Here is a 22,977-nt window from a genome sequence, read left to right as displayed (position 1 = left end):
CAGCAATCTTCAAAACTTCCATCTTTCCATGCCTCTCCCAGTTCAAAGCTGTCACACCTCCCAAAGGCATATCTCCCAACCCATAAATCTTACGTCCTTATCACATATTCAAGGTCCAGGCTCTCCCTGTGAAGCACCAGGTTACCTTTCTGCCTACCCCCACCTCAAGGGTTCCAGATCTAAGCTGCCACCTCTCCAACCACAAGCTAAACCCACTGCTCTGAACTGCACAGCCAGCCCCTGTGTGGAAAAGAGTGTAGGGAGAGACTAGGGTATCTACAATCTGGAAGGGAATCCTCCACAGTGCCCCTGAGAGTCCTCTACCAGGAGCTCCTAGGACACACCCCAAGTGAGACCCCACCCATTGCCACCCCATGGCCACACCTCCAGACCCCACTGATAATACTCACTTTGGCTCCAGGAGGGCCAGGTGGGCCTGGGTTCCCGTATGGCCCCGGAGGACCCTGGAAGGGAAGAGAGAAAAACAAGAGATGAGAGAAAAAAACGAACACCCCACTTCCGACAACCCTGCCGACACCATCCTATTATGTGAGCTCCTTCCTCAGCCCCAGTTGAGCAGCTCTGTCAGCTGAGTGTCCTCTGAGATGAGAACCCTGAGATTCTGAGCCTGCATGAGTATACCCCCTGCCTTATCCCATCATCCCATGAACCTAGGTAGGTGCCAGCACTACCCCTGCTGTGAAGAAGAGGAAGCCAGTACTCAGAGGGTGTGCAGGTGGCTAAGGACAGAGCGAGCTTTGACACGCACGACCTGTCTGAGCTCAGGGGACAGACACCCTTTGCTCCTGGACCCTCAAGCACCACACAGTTAGCTACACTGTTTTTTTCCAACCTCTAGGTATTTTCTCTCTGTGGCCCCAGCTCTCCCCACCATCCAAGTAGAATGTCCTGTCCATCTACCCCTCAGCAGTAACTAGACCCATCCTCAAGACCTGAGTCAGGCCATCTCCTTCAGAGAACCTTCTAGGGCTACTGGAACCAGTGACCTCTCCCATTAGACTTCAGCAGAGCCTTTGGGCCGGGACTCTGTGGAGGATGGGCGTGGCCCCTCGGAGACAGAGGCGCCCTCCTAAGTTGGGTCACAGCCTCCTTTTGACTGCAGGCCCCAAAGCAGGGTCCTCCAGACATGGCTAAAAGTTGTGCCCAGACAGTTCAAGAGACTTGGTCAAGGTCACACCACAGAGGGGTGAGCATGCACAAGTGGAGTCTTCAGATGCTGGCTTCAGACTGTTTTGGGTTTTTGTTTTGTTTTGTTTTTCATGCACTGTACTATTCAGGCCATCTTCCAGGCCCTTCTGACAGCTGGCTTCTTTCATATCCACTTCCTCCAGCAAGAACCCATCCACAGGCTTCCAGCCCAGCAACATACACCAGCAGAGGTGGGTCATGCCCTAGGGCCTTTGCCCAGAGGCAACAGTCAGGAGTGGATGGAATGGGAAGGGGCATCTAGAGGGGTCCACCGCTCCCCGGTCCCACCATGCTCTCAAGGCCTTGAGCAGACCCCTCTTGCTCATCTCCTGGCTGTGTCTACTGCGGCTTCCTCCCTTCCTTCTCCGAACCATCCCCCAGCTGTGGCCTGTCACGTTCAGGACAAGGCACCACCTCCTGTGTGGATGCCTAAATGGGACCCTTCCCTTCTCTGAGCACCGCAGGAAGGAAGGGTGTCTGGAGAGTTCTCAGCCTGGGGAATTTAGAGTGCTATGTGCAGCCCTCCTGATCCCCTCCCCACAGTCTAGGGGTAGCACCTGAACAGGGTAGGCCCTGGTCCAGGTTCTGAGTCTCTCTCACTCAGTCTGCACCCTGCTCCTAGCCTCTGTCTCCCTATCTGTCCCATGAATACCCCAAGACTATGAGTCTCTAAGGAGTCTGGAAAAGCTCATGTGTTCACCGTGCCAAGGTTCTGGGGGTGTAACCAGAGTTCAGGCTCAATGGAGGGCAGTAAGGAGGGATCCTAGGTTCCCAGGCCCCCTCAAGGGCCAATCGAAGCTCACAAGGTCAAGAGTGGCTGACTCCTCCCCACCCTTTGCCTTAGTTGTAATACACACACACACACACACACACACACACACACACACACACACGCCCTCATGGCTGTCCCATCTGCATCCTCCCAACCACTACCTCTTAGGCACATAGTTGATAAAGAGCCAAGCAGACTAATTCCATAAACGGAGCTTCTTGGAACAGTGACTGGGGGGCTCAGGGATTCCCCATCCCTCTGCAGGCTCAGGGTGATCTCAGATAGGACCCTGTCCCTTCCACAGCCCAGAGCTGCTGTGTGTGCAGAGGCACGAGGGTTGTTTAACCCAACATCCTGCTAGCTAGAGAATTTCAGGATCTATGGAATGTCCAGGGCAGACACAGGGTGAAGGGAGTTGGGCAGGTGGAGAGCCCGAAGCACATCCAAAGAGTCATCAAGCTGGAAGGGAAGCTCCGAGGGCAGGACCCTGATCCCACAGGTAAGGAAACTGAGGTCAGTAAGAGGGATGGACTAGACTTGCCTAGGTCAACACAACTTCCCTGTGGGAAGCTTTCCCAAATGCTCCCAGCGCCTCTGCTAGGCATCAAGTCAGAGGGACAGGTAAGCACAGCCTGTCTCCTGCTGTGGCCAGGTCGGTCACGCAGGTAGAAACCTCAGCACAGTGAATACTCAGGAAGATGAGTGGTCTACAGAATCAAACTGCCTGGGCTCAGCCCTGGCTCTGACATTTCCTCTGACTTTACCTAAGGGAATAAAGGAATAAAGTTGCCCTGGGGAATCTCAGTTTTCTCCTTTGAACAATAAGGAGACTACTAGCATCTATGTGCCAGGGCGGCTGGGAAGACTAGTGACATCACCTTCATATAGGTCAGCCAACAGAGCTCTGGGTGCATGGGTGTGCCAGGCAAACTGCTGAGGAGCTCCAGACAGGGAGAGTCATCAAAAAAGGGGGTGGTATCTCGTGTGAGCCACAGACAGAGGACTTTGTACACTGAGCAAGGCTGGCAAAGTTTGGGAACAGGGATCAGACTGCCTGGCCCTGGAACACTAGGTCAAAGTGCAAGGTCCTGACACCTGTATAGTTCCCAGCTCTGGGCATGCACCCCAGCAGGCTCTGCAGCCAGGAGGAAAGGCAGATCAGATGGAAGGTTCCAGAGTCCTAGGCACAGGGGGACACAGCCAGGTCTGGAAAGAAACAGGGCCCAAGTAATTGCATAACCAAAACCAACTGCAGGACTTAGAGCTAAAAATATACAGCAGGCAGTTTCCTCCTCTGGTGCTTGCCTGGCCCTTGGCGTGAGAAAGGCTCCAACAGTGGGGGCAAGGATATGAGCAACATTGCTCCCAGCCCGGGAACTCAGCACTTCTCCAGGGTCACAGAACTGTTCTGTCAGACCCTCAGGCCAGTATGGCCTGGCAAAGTTGAGAGGCACCCCAGGGTCTCTTCCTCCCACACTGGGGTTTTCCAGGTGAAAGATCTGCTCATGCAGATGGACTTCAGGAGTCCTTGCCCTGGGTCACACAGGATGGAACAAGTCAGGGTACAAGATACTATGGTTGTCACACACCATGTCCACCCCAAAGACAAAATGGAAAGTAAAGTGGGTACAGAGAGGCAGGGAAAGACTTGGGGATCACAGTTGGCTGGGGCTCCAGGAGCAGTGGGAAGCATCTAGAACCCCAAAGGACAACCAGCACACACCATCACTTACCCGAGGACCTCGTGCACCCGGAGATCCAGGTAATCCCGGCAGCCCAGGGGGACCCTGAAAAGGAAATAAGAAAGTGGGAGACAATGCTGACGTACAGCAGAAAATGCCATCAGTCAGTCAGTCAGTCAACAATCCTGTCCAGAAGTTCCATGGCTAGAAAGAGGAATCCCCTGAGTTCTCTGCCTTGGCGAACTCAGGCTTATTGGGGATTCCAGGCCTTTATAACTAGCTCTTGTTCTTCTCTCCCAATTTATGAAGCCCTGTCGTTTATCAGTTTATCATTCAGTTAACTTGTGAGGATGCCATCTCCTCCAGGAAGCCTTCCTTGAACGTTTCCCTTTTCCTTTCCTTGGGGAAATATCTGTTTGGAAGCCTGGCTCTCTCTGCAAATGGCTGTCTCCTCAAAGGCACTAACACAGAAGATGAGTCATCCTACCCCCAGGGCTCAGCCAAACATCTGATAACACAAAACAGCAGGCAATCTCAAGAGCTCAGCCAAGTTCTCTGCAGAGTCAGAGCAGAGAAGGGACTTAGCCAAGGTCACACCAAGCATCCTGGAACCACAGAGGGCACACGCAGAGGCTTTGAAACAGCTGGGCCTGAGTTCAAATGGCCTTGCCGCCACTCACAGCTGGGTGTAGCCAACTCACTACTCTGACAACCAGCCTGTATAAGGGCCACAGTCCTTGTAGGATTACTTGAGGACGAGAGACAGTATGTGTCTACTGCCTTATATACCACAGAGCCTGCACTGAACTGCCCACCTGTTCCCCATGGGGTCCAGCATCATCACAGTTCCCAAAATCCTGCAACAAACCCCCATACATCTCTCTGTCTCCTCCAGCCTAACCCCAGGCACATCCTTGTTCAACAATATTCAACAGCTCCTCATTTCCCAAAGAGAAAGGCCTGGCCCTGAAGTGACCCAGAAGCACCTGCAAGGCCCCATATTGGCTCCCTTTGAGGAAAGCAAGAGTGGGCTGACTAAGCCAGAGGCTGGACTTTGCATCCTGATTGTAGCACTACGTACTGAGACCCTTTAAAATGCATGTAGTGACTAATGACCGTCCCTTCCACCCCAAAGAAGAAAATGAGCTTAGCAAGCATGCATGCAAGAGACTGAGCCCAAACCCCTCAAAGGAAGCCAGGCTTTCGAGGAGTGTGAGGCCTGGGAATTCATTTGTTTCAAATAATCGTCCACGAGATTCCAGGTTCCCTGCCCAGAGTTAGAATCGGTGTTGAAAACTGAGTTCGTTCTGGCTGGCAACAGATCACGCTCTCACACTGGGCAGCCCGGCTAGGCTCCACTCAGCTTGGCACGCTGGCCTGTGAACACTCCAGGGCTTGATGTCCCTGAGAATCATAGCCCAGATCCAGACAGTTAGATACCACCAGTTAGTCCACGGTCACTGGACAGTCCTATGAGAGGAGGAGGAACACAGCGTGGCCTCAGGCCAGTCCCAGCCCTCTCTGAGCCTTTGGGTGCCTCCAGGCAAGCTAACAGTAAGTACCCTTCTATCCATCCAGTCCACGTAGATTTGGGACTGAGGCCAGGCCATCTCCCTCTTCTCCAGAGTACAGCATGGGACAGGGGCTCACACAGATGGAGTACCCTGCTATTCGAAGAGATGGCTTTGTGCCAGCTGCTTCCACTCACCCTTCAACCTTGGGTTTCTATGGCTGTCCAATGAGGATAATAATAGCCCGTCATCACAGATAATCTATAAAACGTGCTAATTCTCGTGCCTGGCATAGAGTTGATCCTCAAATAGCATGAGTTGTTATTTCTGCTAGGCAAGCCCCTGGGACTTCCCTATTCAGGAGTCAAAGCTACACACACCCCTTGCTACTGTTTTGGAAAGAGCAGTGTCTTTTTCAAGTAGGCCTTCCTCCTTGGCTCAATTTTCCCAGGCAGGTGACCCACAGTTGGAGGGAAATGCACTGCTGGAGGGATCCTGAGCCCTTTTGATGGATTAAAAAAAAATCAGATGGCTCAGAGAGGCAAAGTGACTTGTCCAAGGTGACATAGCTGGCAGGAAGCAGAGGCTGGACAAGGCAGGCCACTGGGCTTGCTTTCTCATCCTGGGCAACTCCTTCACTGACAATACTAGACAGTTGTCTCTAACCAACCATGCGGCCTGGCCTAGGTCCTCCCTTATGCGATCACCGGGGAAATGAACATGCCCAATCTTCCAGGTACTGGCATCTCCTGAGTTGTAGGGGACTGGAGTTGGGGCTATCATGTGAGAGAGTAATAAGACCATTTCCATTTGCCAGAAAGTCAAGGCTGGACTCCAGTGGACCCTGATAAAGTTACAACCACAGAAGCCTAGAGGCAACCTCTTGACATTTCTTCTGGAGCTCTGGGGCATCTGGGCCAGAATCTGACCTCACTTAGCACATCCGTTCAGTCTACCCCAGTACAACTTGGGGTCTAAAGCTCATCTTGGCAAAGTCAGACTATGGCCTGGCTCTTGACACAGCAGTCCAGGCCCCTAGCTGAGGCATGGCTATCACCTCCATGGTCCCACTATCCAGAGGCTTGGACCATAGCCACCCAGCCCAGCTGCTGGCATGCCCCTGGCATACTCAGTGTTCACTTTGTTGGCTAGGGTAATGGTGGGTACCCTGACCCCTCTGTTCCATCCCATTGAGTCCCTGCTTTTGCACAGTGGAAAACGTGGCTGTTTCTTTCCAGGCCCATAGCCTGAGCGGGGGAGCCCAATGAATCATGAGCTGGGGTGGGATTTTTCCACTCCACACTGCAAACAAGGAGGCCTCTGAGAGGGCTCAAGTGGGGGAGGGGCAGGGGCCCCCGCAGGCCTGTCTCTGTCCAGGGAATGCAGGAGGCCTGGGCCAGGGTGCATGCACACACACAGAGCCTTGGCAACATGAAACGGCCCTGCAGGCTTCCTCTGGTGTCCTGACCTCCCATAGCTAGTCCAAGGGGATCCTGCTCTTGAACAAGACCCCCCCCCCTTGTGCCAGCTTCAGTGAGGCCCTGCACAAAGAGTCAGACCTGCTGGCATCTACCCCTGGCAATCAGGAGACAGGGAGACATTCTACAGGCCTGGGTTCTGAGGGACCTGCATCCAGGCCTCAAGGTGCTGCTCTCTGTTGGGGCACCTAAACAATGACCTCCTGGTCCCTGGGCTCCTATTCTGTGCTTGCTTTCCCTTGATGAGACCATGGATGTCTGCAGAGCACCCATCCTCTGTGATGGGACATAACTTCTCCATGGGAACCCAGCTGTGTGTTGTCCAGCATGTCCAGCTGCAAAATGGGAATGTAATAAGCCATTTTCTGAGATCATGTGTGTACTCTGGGCAGTCTCTTTTAGCCCCCAGATCCCTCTGCTCCCTGAGAGCCACCTTCCAAAGGCTGCATCCCTAACTTCTTCGCTCTCCTCCTTCTGGGGGAGCAGGTATCTTGAAAACCCAGCAAAGGGGCTGCCTACAGGAAAAGGGGCAGCTTCCCTGCTATTAACTCACTACTGTGCCCTGAAGGCCTGGGTCGGGGATTCAGTTCGGGCTGAATGCTGGTAACTCCTTTCCCGTCCCTTCTACCTAGAAGTCATCTGGAATAGCCATGGCAGTAGGCCCCTGCTGCTTTCTTCTGTGCTTCCCAGACCTTCAAAAAGTTCCTCCCAAAATCATACTACCTGGAGAGTTAAGTCTCACTGCATCTCCAGTTCACAGAAACTAAGGCTCAGAGAGGTTGAGTGACCTGCCAGCGGTCACACAGCACAAAGCATCTAGGAACTTTATCACCACTTGGACTAGGAACAAAAACACCCAGGTTTTTCAGATTACACAATGAATGTTCTTCTTAACGCCACACAATCTTGTCACTCCCTTCAACAGGGGTGTCATGTTTGACCTCAAGGATCCTGGCCTGGCAATCAGGACAATCTGGTCTTTGCAAGGATCAAATTCATTCATATTTATGTCAGAGATCTTCACTGAATGCTGCGGCTCATGTTTTGGCCTGGTTTCCCTAAGGACACAGAAGTATGAGCATTATCAGAGCAGCAGCCTCCTAGGCATGTGGTTCCATGCCGTTCCGTGAACCCTGGCCTCAGCTTGGACAACTCTGCCCCAGCTTCTACAGGCAACCTCATATCCTCACCTGAGAACCACGACACATGTCCATCATGGCCCCCCTCCAGGCACTGTGCTGCAACACCCATCCTTGAAGGGACTCCAACCCGAAAAAGGAGTAAGAGAATTCCCTAAAGTCTCTGGTACTCAAGGAGACAGTCCCACGTGCTTCTTCTTTCTGGTGACAGATTCCTGGGCATGCTCTACTTGACAAGTGGAAGCCACTGCCCTATGCTACAGAACCAGTACAGAGGAAGTATGGAGCAGAAGCAGGATTTGAACCCAGATCCATGCATCCCCGAACCCAAGAAGCAGGGCCTCCCTCTGCTATGCTCAGATCCAGGAGAAATGCGATGGTAAGGTGTGTGTCCATGTCCCCACTACCTCCATTTCCATATCTAGGGAAAAGAAGTGGCCGTGCGCCCCCTGCCACATGGTGGGCAAAGCCTCTAGCAGCATCTTGGTTCCTAATGGAGAGTTCCAAGCTGGGGAGCAGGTGGGGGTCAGGGACAGAATGGAGAGTGAGGCAGGAATGCCACCGTGCAGACTGATGTCCCTCTCATCCCCAGCCCCTGCGGGAACATGCCAGTGTCCTCCAAGTCCTTTTCCCACCCACCTGTTTGCTCACCTGCGGCAGAAGATGATCACCCAGCCCATCTCATACGACCTAATCACTGGACACTAGACACATACCCAGAAACTTGGCCTGCCATCTTGAAGCCAAGCGTAAGATTCTGTAGCCCTTCCTCTGAGGCCAAGGGCAAGGCCTGACTCATCTCTGAAGCCTCCCTCCCTTCAACCCTGAATCCAGAGCCTCTGAGTGGACCCTTAGCTGGGGAGTAAAGGCATAGAATGTTCTGATCTCAGAGTCTCAAGTCCAGAGTCCAGTCTCAACTCTGCCTCCTATGTACTGTGCAAACTTGGGCAAGCGCTGGCTTTCTCTGGTCACCTGCCCAAAGAGGAGCATTCAACTAAAGAATCCCTGATCATCCATCAGCTGAGCATATTGACTCCAGGACCTCCTCTGATAATGAGAAAACTCAAGGATGAGATTGGAAGGCTGTGAACCACAGCCCCAAACCCCAGGGAAAAGGGACATAGTTTACACATTCCACAGGCCCAAAAGACAGTCTACTTGCTAAAAGCCCACACACCCAAACATGGCCCTGTCCTCTCTCCACTCCTGGCCTGGAAAGGGTGGTTCGCCTCCTTCATTCCAGTATGGTGCACCACACAGCCAGAGTCAGGACCTCCCCATCACGGGAGGACAGTTCACCTCCTCAACCCTATACTCCACGGGCCTAGAGTGCACAGCTCGGGAAGCTGAGCTGTCTGAGCCAAAAGCACCTGGGCCAGGGTCAGGCTGGGTACAAAGGTTCCGTGTCTTCTCCTCTAGATCCTTTGATCCCCAACTCCAGACTGCCAGTTTGAGAACAACGGGAAAATTGAGCCGAGAGCTGACCTAACTGTGGAGTAATGTACACTATTTCCATAAGCTTCGAAATACGGTTATAATGAGCAGACCCTGTCCCCTTGGAGACGGGCTGGGTAAATATTATTCCTAATGATTATTAAAACTCATTAAGTGTGTTTGCAAGACCCAGGAAGTCCCAGCGTCTGCCACTGTCTCCACATTGCAGGGTGCCTGACCCTGAAACCCAGAGCCCAGTAGGACACCTGGCTCTGAGGAGGGGGCAACCACTGTACCGTGGCCATTGCCAAGGTCAGAGCAGGGGCCTGAGCCTTCTAGAACCCCCAGCTTACTACTTCCCGCCTGGATGGACTGGCCTTCAGCCAGGGAAGGTCGTTGGCCCTGGATACAGTCCCAGGCAAGCCTCTGCACATGGAATGCTTTGTCTCATTCTTGTTCCATGACCCACGAGGTCCTTCCTCATCTTCAACTCCTCAACTAGGGGTAGACAGTCAAGCCTGGGTACCAGTCAGGTAGGTGACACATGCCAATGGGAAGGTCAGCTAGGACACTCCAAGAAGTGGGATCATGGTGAGAAGAGGCCACCCCAGAGCCATCACACCTCCTACCCTCCAAGAGAACCGAGTGGACTAGACCTTCCTATGAACCACCCTACTTTTTCAATGTCGGTAACTACTAGATTGCATTAAAAAAAGAAAGCTTCATGTGCCAAGCCAAATACATCCCAAGCTACTCATCCGTGACCTCTATCCAAAGCTCCCAGACGGGCGCACAGGCCAGCAGGGCCACATGGGGAGCTGTTTTGTCAGCTCACTGTGGTGACCCAGGTCCATTAACTATGGTGTTCCTGAAGCCACGGACCCTTGCACTGGGTTATCAGTGAATTACCTGGGACCTGAGCTAGCTAAAACTCAGGGACCCCTACCAAGTCTGCCTCAAGGGCTCACAACCCTGCCCTAGGACATATGGCCACAGAGACAATAAGGCCAAGGAGTTGGGGACCAACCTGGCTTCCTCTCCGGGGTAGCTCTTTCCTTCCTCATCCTTACCAAGGGGTGTGCTCTTGAACTGAATTGCCTCGTAGCCACCCACTTAGGTGTCAAGTAGCATGCAGACCCTACCCAGTCTTACCGGCAAGCCACAGTCTCCCTTGGAGCCTGGAGGCCCCATCAGCATCGGGAAAGGTGTAGGGCCAGGCAGGTGGAAGAACGGGAAGCTGCTGCTGGTGGGCCGGGGACTGGAGGTCAGGAGGTGAGCTGGGGCAAGGACCAGGGCTGGGGAGGACAGCTGGCTGGACGCGGTGGTCAGGTCTCTTGGTGGGGTGTCCCTTGCTGTCTTCTCAGGGCTGAGAGCCATGGGCTTCCGGGGGCTGCTCTTCCGTCTGGTTTTCTTGGAGGCTTCCAGTCCTGTGAAGTTCTTGCTTCCAGCAGGAATTGAAGCAGAGTCACGAGTGGGAGGAGCCATTCTAGGATTTCCAGTGCCCAACGGAGGGAGTGCTGTAGCCAGTGTCCGTGAGGCTGTGGTAGAGCCCAGGTAGGGAACGGGGGACTGGGACACAACAGTTTGCTTAAGAGTTTTAGGGGCACTAGTGCGAGCCAGGACTGGCTTGCTGGCCCAACTGCTCATCTTGGATTTAGCCTCTGCTACTGTGGGAATAGCAGACTTCTTCAATAAACCAGCAGTGGGGTGCAGGGGCCGGGGGCTGGGTGCCAGAGGTCGGGGTGTCACAAGGGTCTTCTGGACAGGCCTGACTGTGGGACTAGAGGCTCTGGAAGGCGCTAGGTGGGAGGTGCGGTTCATCGGCTTTTGGGTGGGTAGAACAGGCTTTGTGAATGAAGGGGCGGCTGTTCTCTGGGCTGGACGGGGACTTTTCACAGGGGTGACTGAAAGGGCAGGAGGTTTGGTGGGGGGACGTGTGGTGGGGCGAGTGGCTGTGATCTGTACTGGCCGGGCAGCAGCTGGATGAAAACTCCTGGTGGAACCAGCCAAAGAAGATGAAGGCGAGGGGGAAGGCGTTTTCCTGGCTGACTGCTTGGCAGGTGCTAGTGGAGTCTGGGCAGAGATGTGTTGGGGGGCATCTAGCGAGACAATTCTCAGGGGTTTGGTGGGCATGGCAGGAGCCACAGTCACCACGGGTCCCCTGCTTACAGGCCTGGTCCCCAGGGTTGCTGGGGCTCTGGTCAGGTTCCCCAGGCCAAGCAAGGCTGGTTCAGGATGCAAAGCAAAGGCTGGGCCCGAGTCCCAGGGGAAGAGGGCTCCCTCCTGGGGACCATATGTGTCCATCTGTCGGCACCTCTCTCTCAGGTGGGCACAGTAATTATGAGCGACCTGCGCCACGGGATGAATGCTGAACTGACAGAGTGCACCTTCGAACTGGACAGCACGAGGGTTCATCTTCCCCAGGAGAAAGGAGCCCTGGGGGTCAAGCGTGGAGTCCCTACGGGAAGGCAGTGGGACAGGGACCCTGTGCTGGCCACAGGCGGTCACCAATGTGACCGTGCGGCCACGCAGCTCTAGGGCCAGGTGGTGCCAGCGCCCATCATGCACATCCAGGTCGAAGGTCACAGATTGCCGGGGTCCCAGGTGGACGACTGTCCTGCCGGGAAGGAACTGCAGGCCCAGCTGCAGCTTGTGCTTCCTGCTGCGGATGGCGAAGAGGAAGGCATGGTTCACGCGGTGCGAACAGAGGCTTAACACCATCGCCAACTCCCGGCCAAGGGTGGTGGGAAGGATTGTGGCCGTCGGGGCCTGCAACCTGGCCCGCTGTGTGAAGATGAAGCCAGATGGGAAAGGAATAACACCTGGGGGTGCAGGGCTCCGGCCACCCCCGGCCTTCGTCCAGCTGAGGCCCAGCCGCTGGAGGACATCCACATCTGAGAGGGATAAGATAAGATGGTGAGAGCTTGTTCCAGCTCAGGCCACAAGCAGCCACCTGGGAATCTGCTCATTTCCCTGCACAGGGACCTACCCCAAACTGAGGTGTCACATTGCAACTGTCTGCCACCTTGCATCCCAGGGTTGGGTTGCATGCTCCTGTCTGCCTTCCTAGGTCCTTCCTGGATCCACACCTCCAGCTCTACTACTTCCTAACCTTGTGGCTCTAGAGCCTCAGTCTTCCCATCTGTCAGATGGAGTCATGTCATAGGAGCCATTGCAAAGGGACGTGGCGATGATTGAATGGGCAAACGCCCTCGTGGCAAAGGAACCAACACCACGTACTTTCAAATGACAACTGCTGCCCAAAAGAAATGCTGTCCACCAAACACCAAAGAGCCAGACATGCCCTTTTCCTCTCCTTCCAGGAAGCAATCTCCTTAGTCATATGTTGCTGGAACTCCAGGGAGCCTGGCGGGTCTCACCACCTCATCAGAGGCACATCTTCCCACCCCAATCTCAGGCTGGAGCTGGCTGAGGAGCTGGGCTCTGCTCTCAAAGGGAGCTAAAACTCCACTGAGCCTTCCTCCCAAGTAGCTTTGAAGGGCACGGAGGAAGTAACCCATGTGCCCATGTGATCTCCACTCCGCAGACAAGCATACAGACATCCATCCGTGGTCTAGCCAGTTCCCATCCTTAGTAATTATGTTGGCAGGGCTTCCCAGAGCAAAGGGAGGGTTTTTGGACAGAACAATGCAAATATGCTCTCCATGCGTGTGAACCTGGTTCTCTTAACCATCTTCAAGGCGGGAACTCCATGATCCACACTGTATGCATGCATTAGATCAAACGATCTTCTGGGCTTTTTTGAGACAAGTTCTCACCATGTAGCCCAGTCTTCGTGGAAAGAAAGGCATCCTGATCCACTTCTTCGGGTAATCTGATCACTTCAGCTATCTGAACTGCCAGCGTCTACAAAGGTGGGCTGGCTCCTGACCTCGACCTCTGCAGGGAGCCATCAAGTGCCTCCAGAACTTCCACCTATCTCTAAAGCTTCCATCTGGGCTGAGGTCTGAGTCAGGGCCTTGAGACTCTAATATTGAGAGTTGAATGCTCTCTCCTTATTGCCTAGCACACGACCACATGCCATGCTGGAGCCTGAATCCAGCACATGACATCTAACTGGTCCTCAGCTGACAACCATGAACAGACGGATGGACAGGTGGGTGGATGAATGGATAAATAGAAAAACAGATGGATAGAAAGACAGACACACAGAGATGGATGTAGAGAGAAAGACACAGATATATGCACAGATGCACAGAGATGGGTGTGGAGAGAAAGCTACAGATGTATGCACAGATGTGCAGAGATGGGTGTGGAGAGAAAGCTACAGATGTATGCACAGATGTGTAGAGATGGGTGTGGAGAGAAAGCTACAGATGTATGCACAGATGTGCAGAGACGAGTGTGGAGAGAAAGACACAGATATATGCACAGATGTGCAGAGATAAATGGACCAAGGATGGGACAATGAGGATCACCTACACGCTCATCCTCCTCATCCTCACCAAGCCCTGCCAGAGTCTCTTCCTGGTCCTCGGGTCTCCAGACAGCAGAACAAGCTCTCAGTGCTCTAAGGACTCTGCACCCCAGGGTGCTGTACCATAGCTTCATGATGGCTTAGACAAAGCTCTTCTGCAGAACCCAAGGGCCTGCTGCATCACCCATAGTTACCCTTCCTCTCCTTTCTCACACCAGCCAGTCCCCAGTCTAAGCTAAAACAGAACACTGCTTGTGATTTTCTTATCAGATCTTCCTTGTTCTAGTCACCGAGATTGTCTTATCATGACATACTACTCATGATAAACTACTTCAAGTGGGAGGAGCCACTTAGCTGGGGAAGGAAGCCACCTGCATACCCCGCGGTGCTAGGGTACTCGTCAGGCCTGCTCTTGGCACACCCCTACAATCCTTCTCTACATTCCAGGCCTCCAGCCAGGTGGCCAACCCTAGAAGAGTCACAGCTGGCCAGGATAGGTATCACAGTGGACTGCTCCCTTGTCCCCCACAGATGGCTTTGAAACCTGATGACAGCCAGCCTCTGCAGAAACTCTGAAGCCACTAAAGCACCAACTGTGACTCCTGAAGCGTCTGGCCGCTGTAGAAGGTGGCACTACCTAGACCTTTCAGATGAACCAAATCGCAGCTGACAAGAACAAATTGAATATGCTTACCATGCACATGCATCCATTTTTCTCAACCATCTTGGAGGTGGGAACTTGGCAAATGGCGCTACATACATACATTGCATCTAATAATCTTCTTCTTCTATTTTATTTATTTATTCTTTTTTTATGAGACAAGGTCTCACCACATGACTCAGATAAGCCTGGAACTTGAAAGCTTCCTGTCTCTTCTGTGCCAGATGTGTGCCAGCAGCTGAGACTTACAATATAGTAACTTACCCAGGGTACTGTGCAGCTCACAGCTGGGGCTGGAACCTAGGAACCCAAGCTCATTGGAGTCTCTGTTCTCAGCCACCATCCCATCCCACAATGCTCTGAAGCTACTCGGATGGGTTCAGAGGCAAAGCAGAGCCCCATCCTGAATCCCACCGGGAGGAAGAGACAGGGGACAAGGAATGAACTGAGGGCCTGAGCCAGGGTGGACAGGCCTGCCAGTTGGCTCCAGCAAGATGCCTTTATTACATAAACCTGGCTCAGTACAGCTCCGGTCGCTCCCGCCCCCCTGCCTGACTCAGGACTCTGGACAGCTGTTCCACAAGTTCGGAAAATATGACACATGAACAAATGTTGCTGGGCAGCAAAGTCCCTTCCAGGCATGGCCCTTACCTCCCAGGGGTCCAGTTCCTACCCAGTGACCAAGTCAGGGTATAGGGATTTTCAAGGTGCCTGCTGCCTGTCCCAGAACATGGCAGGCACGGAGGAGGGAAGGGCAGTTAATCTTAGTGGTATTATGTCCACTTGGCATAGACATGGGAAAGGTCTGAGTTTCTATGGGCAGTGGAGCGGCTAGCCCACAGGTGCCTGGACATCTCTCCAGGGACAGCAAAAGCGAAGGGTATAGGGATGCTAGGAATGGGCAAAGACACTGCAGCCTCCATGTTCCCTAGCAGTGGCTCCTAAGATACCCAGCAGACTAAAGCAAAGGAGGAACTGAGATTGGACTCAGGAGAACAGGAGAACAGTCCTGCATGCAACCCTTCCAACCCCTCACAGACCCCAGGGAATTGGGCCCATGGTTGGCTCCATTCTCTGGATGGGAAAACTGAGCCTCTACATTCCAACCAGTGGTGTGGATGTCTGCTACCCGAGTTCTCGAGTTCTCTTCCGCCCTCCTTTTCCTTTGTTTCCACCGGACAAAGAACAGAGAGAATTACCTTCAGGAGCTCCTTGGGTGGAGGCCAGATGCCAGGCAAATGAGACCAAGATCCAGGCGAAGAGAAACCCCCTAGAGACAGGCAGACACAAATGCACAGGGCATCAGCTTCCACCCTCACACTCAGATCCGGCTAGGGAGCCAGGAGGGATGGCATAGCCCAGTTCCCTTCCATCCTGGTCTCATACTGAAGCCACAAGGCACAGCTTTCAAGGACCAAGCAGACAGGCTCTCGCTCCCAGCATGCTCTTAGGTTCCAACCCAGCACCCCAGCAAGCTACCAACACAGCTTTGCTCTTCGAAGCGGGGTCTAAAACCTTGTGCTAGATGTTGGGAGGTTTAGAGTTCAGCCCTTCATCAGCACTACAGCCCCCAAAAGTTCAAGACAAGCTTCCCCAAGCCCCAGACTATGGATAGCAAAGTCACAGCTGAAAGACAGATGGGAAATAGGCAGGTCTGCTCCGAAGACCAGGGTTCTCAAGGTGCCTGTGGAAGGGAAGACCCCTTCTCAGGGCTCAGACAAAAGCTAATACCACTTGTGCTGACAGAGGAAAGAGGGGATTGGAGGATGGAGGCAGGGCCGAGCCAGGTGCCCCCAGGAGCAAACCTGGTTCCCTGTGACTTCCAGGCTGTGTGACTCCAGATGAGTCACTCAGCCTTCCTGAGCTCCTCTAGTCTGCAGCATGGACTGACACATCCTCTCTTGCAGGCCAGATGTGGAGATTAAATCGGCTCATGCACTAAAGAGCCGACCTGGCCCCTCTCCACTGCCTACACCCCACTGCGGTGGCCGGGCATGGTTAAAGCTGCACTCGGTAGCTACTGCCATGATAGGCAGAGGTGAGGATCTTATTTCGCCTTCCTGTGGGAGCATCCACTAGGACACCCAAGCCACTCAGGGCAACCGATCCCCAGGAGGGCAGAGGGGAGGCTGGGGCATGTGGCCAGAGATGGCTGAGATGGCAGCTGGAAGCTGAGCTGGGTGACTGGTGAGTGGTAAGGGCTCTGGCTGGGGTAGACTGGCTCAGTTCCTCTTCTAAGAGTAAAATCAGGCTGGTGTGGGGAACAGGGCAATACAGGAAACCCAGGGCTGCTGTCTGCAACTCCCGGCTCATTCCCTGCCAGGCCTCCCTACTTTCAAATCTAGCAGGAACTTGATTCAGTAGCAAGCATGGGTGCTGTGTAACACATCACCCGGGCTTACCTACCCACGGAGTTCAAAGGACACTGGGTGAATAAAGATCATGCCAGTGACTGGTTTAGAAATGCATATATGATTCAAATATAGCCAATGAGATGTAGGTTGATGCCTGTCAGCCACCCCAGGAAAGATAATATGTAGAAAGAATGGGAAGATTTTTCTGCCGGCCTCCGGGTGCTTTTGAATGAAGACATGCTGTTCAGAGGTGCTGCTGGCCACTTGGTGTGTGAGAGCTAAGAAGTCCCATGGACACACGAGGATGGCAGAAAGGGAACAATCATGGGTGTTAATGTCATCACCCCCTACACTAATCTTTCTTGAGGTTCTTCAAAGGGGAATGACCGCTGATCCCTTGTTAAAATCGGGTTGGATTTAGTTTTCGGTTACTTGCAGCCTAAGGCTTACTGGGTGAAAGGGCCCTGGGATGCTGACATTAGGCTTTGGACATCTTCTCCGGCAGGCCCATGCACAGGGGACAGGAAAGGTGCCACATAGGCCTGCATGGTGAATGCAGACCACATGGTGGAGGAGGACTCTGGGCTTGAAAGTATCTTCCCAAAGCTTCCCTCCGTGGCTCTACCTTCTTCCAGGTCCCCCCCTTACCCTTCCCAGTCTGCTGACATTGGTAGGGGCTCTCTTTCCTGGGGCCAAACGTCTTGCATCTTGCTCACTGTGGCTGACTACTAACCAATAGTCAGAGTGCCTAGCTGCACTGGGTTTGCCTTCTGCAAAGGATAGGGAGTCCTCTGGCCACGGCTGGCTTTCAAAAGTCACAGGCAGCCCCAGTGGCCCTGGGAACTGGGGTCAGGCTATTAAGTTTTATTTGACAGAAGTTGGGAGTGGCTGCCTTCAAAGGCACCTTGTGCAGATCCCAAACTGTACTGTCATTCAGAGAGGTACTCTAGGAAAACAGTAGCCAGGCATCCCAGGGAAGAGCCAACCCTGCATCCAAGCTTAGATGGCTTCCCCAGCATGCCTGTATCCAAAAAGCTCCCAGAAGTCCTGAAGACAAGACACTGAGCACCTGACTCCTGGCATTTTTCCTCACTCCTTGAGTCGGCCAATGCTGTAGCACCTGCACCTGTCTTGGATGTTTTCCAGATGACAGAGGGACACCAGGTGATCCAGAGAAGGCACAAGAGCCACATATGTCCACCTAGGCCATTTCCAGCTGTAGGGCACCCTAGAGGGTAGATTAGAGGACACTACATCAAGTTTTCAGTGGTCAGAAGGATGGCACCGGAGATGGAGTCGAGGCTTCTTGTACTATTCAGCTGCCTAAGGCCAAGCCACAGAAGATTGGCACAAATGCAGCCGGCCTTCTGGGGTTGGGCTTTTGTGCCCATCGGAGGCTTACACTTTCCAGTATTCATCACATCTCAGTGAGAGAAGGGTCTTGAAGAGCCCTAGGGACCAGATTCTATCCCTAACCATCTTTTCGAAGAGATGGGCCACAGGAGCCCAGAGAGAGGGGATTTGCCCACAGCCAGTCAACTCTCCCACTAACAGACCTACATTTCATGTGTTTTTCCCTAGAGGAGAAGGTAGAATCTTTTAGAGACTTGCTACTTACTGGGGACCAGAGTTCCAGCTTCCTCAGCAGGAACTGAGATGCAGCCGGGAGCCCTGGAGCCATCTCTGTGAGTAAGCTCCAGCCTGGAAAGTTGGCTGCGGAAGCGAGGAGGCCCGGCAGTGTGACTACTGTTCCAGTGCTGTTTAGGCTACTGTTAATAATGCTAGTGACTGCGCTGGCTCACAGCTTTGTTCTCCCCGACTTCTGTTTTCATTACAACTTCACAGACCTTGGACACGGAGGGCTTGGACATGGAGGAGCTCCATGGCATAGGGAAGATCAATGCATGAGGACCACTCCCAAAGAGGGCAGCAGGCACCCCAAGATATGAGCCACAAAGGATAGCACTTTGGAGACACAGCCTGAACATGCAACCCTCCAGGGAGTAGCCGGGGTTTCTTGTCCCCTGCAAGAAGCCAGTCACTAGCTCACCACACATGGCTGTTCCTGTTCAGAGACTTGGCCAGAAGCTGCCTTCTGTTTGGGTGGCTTTCCCTCCATACCTGTTTCCCGGAAACACTGAAGATTCACAAGTCCATCCCAGCATCAACATGCAGAGAGCTCCACGGTCCTTACACCCAGAGGGCATAGGAACCCCTGAGGTTGCTGCACCCAGCTGCTCGATCACGGACTGAGTGGCACCAAGCCTGGCTGGGAAGGACATGAGTCTGTCCCTACACCACCTGCCTCTGTGGCCTCACCAGACCCTATGTGCCCAAGACAGCCACACCCAAAGTCCTCCTTCACACCTTCCACCTCCATGGGAACACACACACACACACACACACACACACACACACACAGGTCATCTGTCTGGACAGGATATAGCCCAGAACTTGCCCATTGACTCACACACCCATTCACAAAGCAGTGAGTACAGACATAAATAACAGCTGTGGTTTACTGAACACTTACTATACACTAGCCCATGCTCAGAGCCCTTGCCTAGCAGGCTTCTTTAACTCACAAAACCTTGCCAGCTGGGAGGGCAAATGAGCAGCACAGAGGCGGGAGGCCTGGCCACGGGCACAGCAGAGTGTACAGGACTTGAACTCAGACTGCCTGTTGCTAGGTTCCTATGCTCTGCCCCAAAGCCTGCTTTCCACTGAAGTGAGCCCAGGACTGCCTCCTTGCCATTCATGACTGCCAGTGAACTGGATCCTCAGCATGCCAGACCAGGCCATGCCATGGGGACATCTAGAAGGTCCCTGAGCACTGAGATCGAAGGAAGAAACTACCATCAAGGTATCAGGGGAGTGTGTTGGGGTGCAAGAAGAGGCAAGGGAAAGCAAAGAGGATGGGCTCCTTCCATGAAGGTCCCAGAGGCCGGTGTTCTACCGAAGAGCGGCATGGATAAACAGGAGAGAGGTCTTCTCAATGCAGAAGCAAGGAGGGGAAGAAGGAGCCAGGGGGAAAGGGGGGTGGGGGTACACAGCTGGAAGGTTTGCTGAAGCCAAGGTGGCTAGGAGCTTGAGGATGTATGGCCAGGAAGGCAGGGAGGCATTGGGGCTGTTGGCCTGCCTAAAGCTTCGGCCTCATTGTGGGGTGCTCCCTGGCACTACCACACTGCCCAACCGCTGGCATCTGCCCTGGCACAGGGTCTCCCGGAGAAAATGAGTCACCAGTGTGCTCACTGGTGCCCTGTGTATACGAATGTGTGTGGTGGGGGAGTGGGGGAATCTCAAACAGCCAGCTTTTTCCAAGACATGGAAAAGAAGGGGGGGGGGGCTCATCACCCGGGCTCCAGCTCAGAGGGTTGTTTCTTGAGCGGGTGGGCGGTGCTACAAACCCAGCCAGGCTCTCCCGGGAGCCCTAGAGTCCCGCAGGATGGAAGGACAAGCCCTGTGCCTGAGCTGCAGTCCACAGGGCCCCTCTGGACCGCGCTCTCCCACACACACCCACATGCAGTGACTGGATCCCTCGTTCTCTCTTACAACTTCTGCACAAGCTGGGAATCCCAGCCGCGGGGTGCCAGCTGTGTGCAGCCCCGCCCTGGAGATTCCCGGCCCCACTCTGGCCGCGGTTCCCTGATCTGTACAAGGAGGTTGGACTTGGTGATCTCCCAGGGCCTTTCCGCTCCCACAAGCTGGCTCTCACTCCTCGCTTACTCGGGAGAGGGACAGGAACTGCAGGCTTCCCGGGAGAAGCTGGGAAAGTCTGAGGCACTCAGACCCAGGCAGACACATTCATAAGCAGAGAGGTTAGGAAAGCAGGGACGTGCAGAACCACAGAGACTGAGCCAGGAGCAAACGCCCAGACCTGGAGACCTACAAACTTGACTCACAGGACAGTGGAACCCGAGGCGTGCAAGCTTGAGACCTGCAGACACCGAGACTCCCTCCTCCTGCCCCTACCCCTGCCCCAGCCCGCCACTCTGAGTGCCGCCACTCTCCGCTCTTCTGGATCGCCTGTCTGGCTCTGCACCGACCCTCCTCTGCCGGCTCTCGCCCCAATAGCAAGGCGCAGCCTGGCCTGGGGGCGCAGCCCCTGTTAACCCTTGGCGTCCCGCCTAGCGGGGGCGCAGGAATCTACAGGAAGCTGACGTTCCTCTGCAAGCGTCTGGCGTGGCGGGGAACCCCAGCCTCCCGTGCACATCCGAGGCGCAGGAAGCTCGGTCAGGGGCAGTGGGATCGTACTCACCCCCCGTGTCCTGCCGCCGCTGTGCCTCGGGCCCCCCCGCGCCGATCCCGTGCCCATGGCAGGCCCCTACTTCATACTCCCGAGCCCGGGGGGCAAGTGTGGGCGCGCCCCATGGGGCCGCCAGCCCCCCGCCGCGCCGCGCCAGGCCGGCTCAGAGCGCGCTACCCGCGCACCCCCAGCGCAGCCCTGCGCCCAGGGGCGCCGGAGCAGGCGAACGGCACGGCCTCAGCCCCGCGGGCGCCCGCGCCAGGCCCATGGTCCCAGGAGTCTGGGAGCCGCGCTCGCCCCTGCCTCTCTTTTTCTGCTTCCACCGAAAAGGAAGAAGCAAGAAAAAGCAGAGAGGGAGAGTTAGAGAGAGATGATCAAACTTTTGGAGGTGGGCCGCTAGCGGTCCCTGGAGGCAAAGCAAGGCCGGGCGAGCGCGCGCAGAGGGCGGTGGAAGCTGCCTCCCCGCCGGCCTGGGGGAGGAGAGGAAAAGGAAGGATTTGGGGGAAATGAAGGCGATTTAAAGTCTCGGCCCGCCGCAGCTCTCCACCTTCTTCTCCTCCCCGCGCCGGGCCGCCCTCTGCTGCCACCTGCTGCCCCCTGCCGGACGCAGCAAGGGATGCAGCCTCGGTCGCCTCGCGCGACCATCCACCCATCCGAGACGGGGACATCGTCGCCCCTCCTCCTAGTGAGCATCTCAAAACAGACTCGTGGAAAGAAGGCTGCTCCGGGTTGCTCAGAGATCCATCACAATTTAGGTTAGGAACTTATGATTTATGACACTTGAGGGTCCTCGCTACCGTAGGGTGGGAGACCAAGGGGACAATTTCTATTCCTGAAAGGATCCCAGAATTCCAGGAACACAGCTGGGACCTTGACTTGGCATCTACACTTCCACGACAACCGTCGTCTGTCTTAACTCCCAACTATTTGCAGAAAAGTTGCACCCTAGATTCAGAGCTTCTGAAAGAACGCTGCGGGTGAGCGCATTGACTGTCTTCGGCCTTCCTGCACCTTCACCCCTACAGCCAACCAAAGAATCCCCGGGATTCCACGTGCACACTCTTGACATCCAGGCAGATTCTCCAACTCAAAACCACAGCTCAGTCCTGAGACTAAATTCCCTCTAGCTTCTAGCCTCTATAAAGCGATTCATACTGACTGGTGATCGTGCGCACACACTCCCTCCCACAGGCACACTCCAAACACTCACACTCATTCACAGGCAGACACAGCCACGCACTTATCTGAGCTCCAGAGAAACACCCTCGGATGTCCGGATTCCGCGCAGGCTCAGACTCCAGGCTCGCAGAGGCAGCCACGCGAGTACTCACACTGCACAAATGCACAAGCATAGGACACACACTCCCATATGCACAGTCCATACACGTCCCCGAATGCACACTCCCCCCTAGCACACAACCCTCTGCGAATGGCAACTACGGGCGTGCACACAGAACTTGTGCCCACCCTGGCACCTTTGCGCACTCTGAATGCCGAGCGCTCCAGGAGTCCCCGGGCACTTACTGAGTCCCTAAGTTCGACGCTGGCCGGTCGGTTCTTCGGGTGCCTAACGGCATCTGTGGTCATGGGTCCCCGCAGCCCCGGGTGCGGGGGCGGGGGTGCAGTCCCCTTCCCTAAAGGAGCGCGGGGCGCAGCGGCGCCGGGAGGAGCATGGGAGCGCGGGCCTGCGCCACCGGCCCGGTCCCCCTGCGCTGCAGCCGCAGCCACTCCGCGTGCTCAGGCTCCGGCGCGAGCTCCGGGTGCGGGGGGTGGTTCATAGGTGCTGGGGCCGCGGCGGGCGCCGGCCCTTTTGAAGTCTCGGCTGGGGGCGGGGAAGGGGCGCTGAAGGCAGCCTTTTAAACCGCGGCTGCACGCGGGCACGGTCAAGCAAGGTGTCTGGTTTCAGCAAACTTTCGGAAAAGTCCCAAGTCGGAGTGGGGGAGGGCGCCACTGAACTGTGCGCCGCATCCTGCAGGGGGCAGAGCACCCACGGCCGCCGGGGGCCCGCGCACCCCCCGTGTCCATTCGGAGTGCTTCACCTTCTTTTGCAAGA

At 54.8% G+C, this 22,977-nt stretch overlaps 1 protein-coding gene across 1 annotated transcript in view; it reads right to left on the bottom strand.

Moving 5' to 3' along the window:
* The window catches only part of Col27a1 (collagen type XXVII alpha 1 chain), a 119,354-nt gene extending 98,361 nt beyond the window's left edge, over positions 1-20,993 (bottom strand). The window contains 6 exon segments of the mRNA XM_036178180.1: positions 411-464; positions 3,715-3,768; positions 10,378-12,119; positions 15,524-15,594; positions 20,937-20,971; positions 20,973-20,993. Coding sequence (XP_036034073.1) covers positions 411-464; positions 3,715-3,768; positions 10,378-12,119; positions 15,524-15,594; positions 20,937-20,971; positions 20,973-20,993 — 1,977 coding nt within the window.
* Positions 20,994-22,977: the final 1,984 nt, after the last annotated feature.

This window comes from Onychomys torridus, chromosome 2 (assembly GCF_903995425.1).
Source record: "Onychomys torridus chromosome 2, mOncTor1.1, whole genome shotgun sequence".
Lineage (NCBI taxonomy): Eukaryota > Metazoa > Chordata > Mammalia > Rodentia > Cricetidae > Onychomys > Onychomys torridus.
The sequence above is the reverse complement of the archived record's forward strand: the minus strand, read 5'-3'. Positions and strand labels throughout refer to the sequence as shown.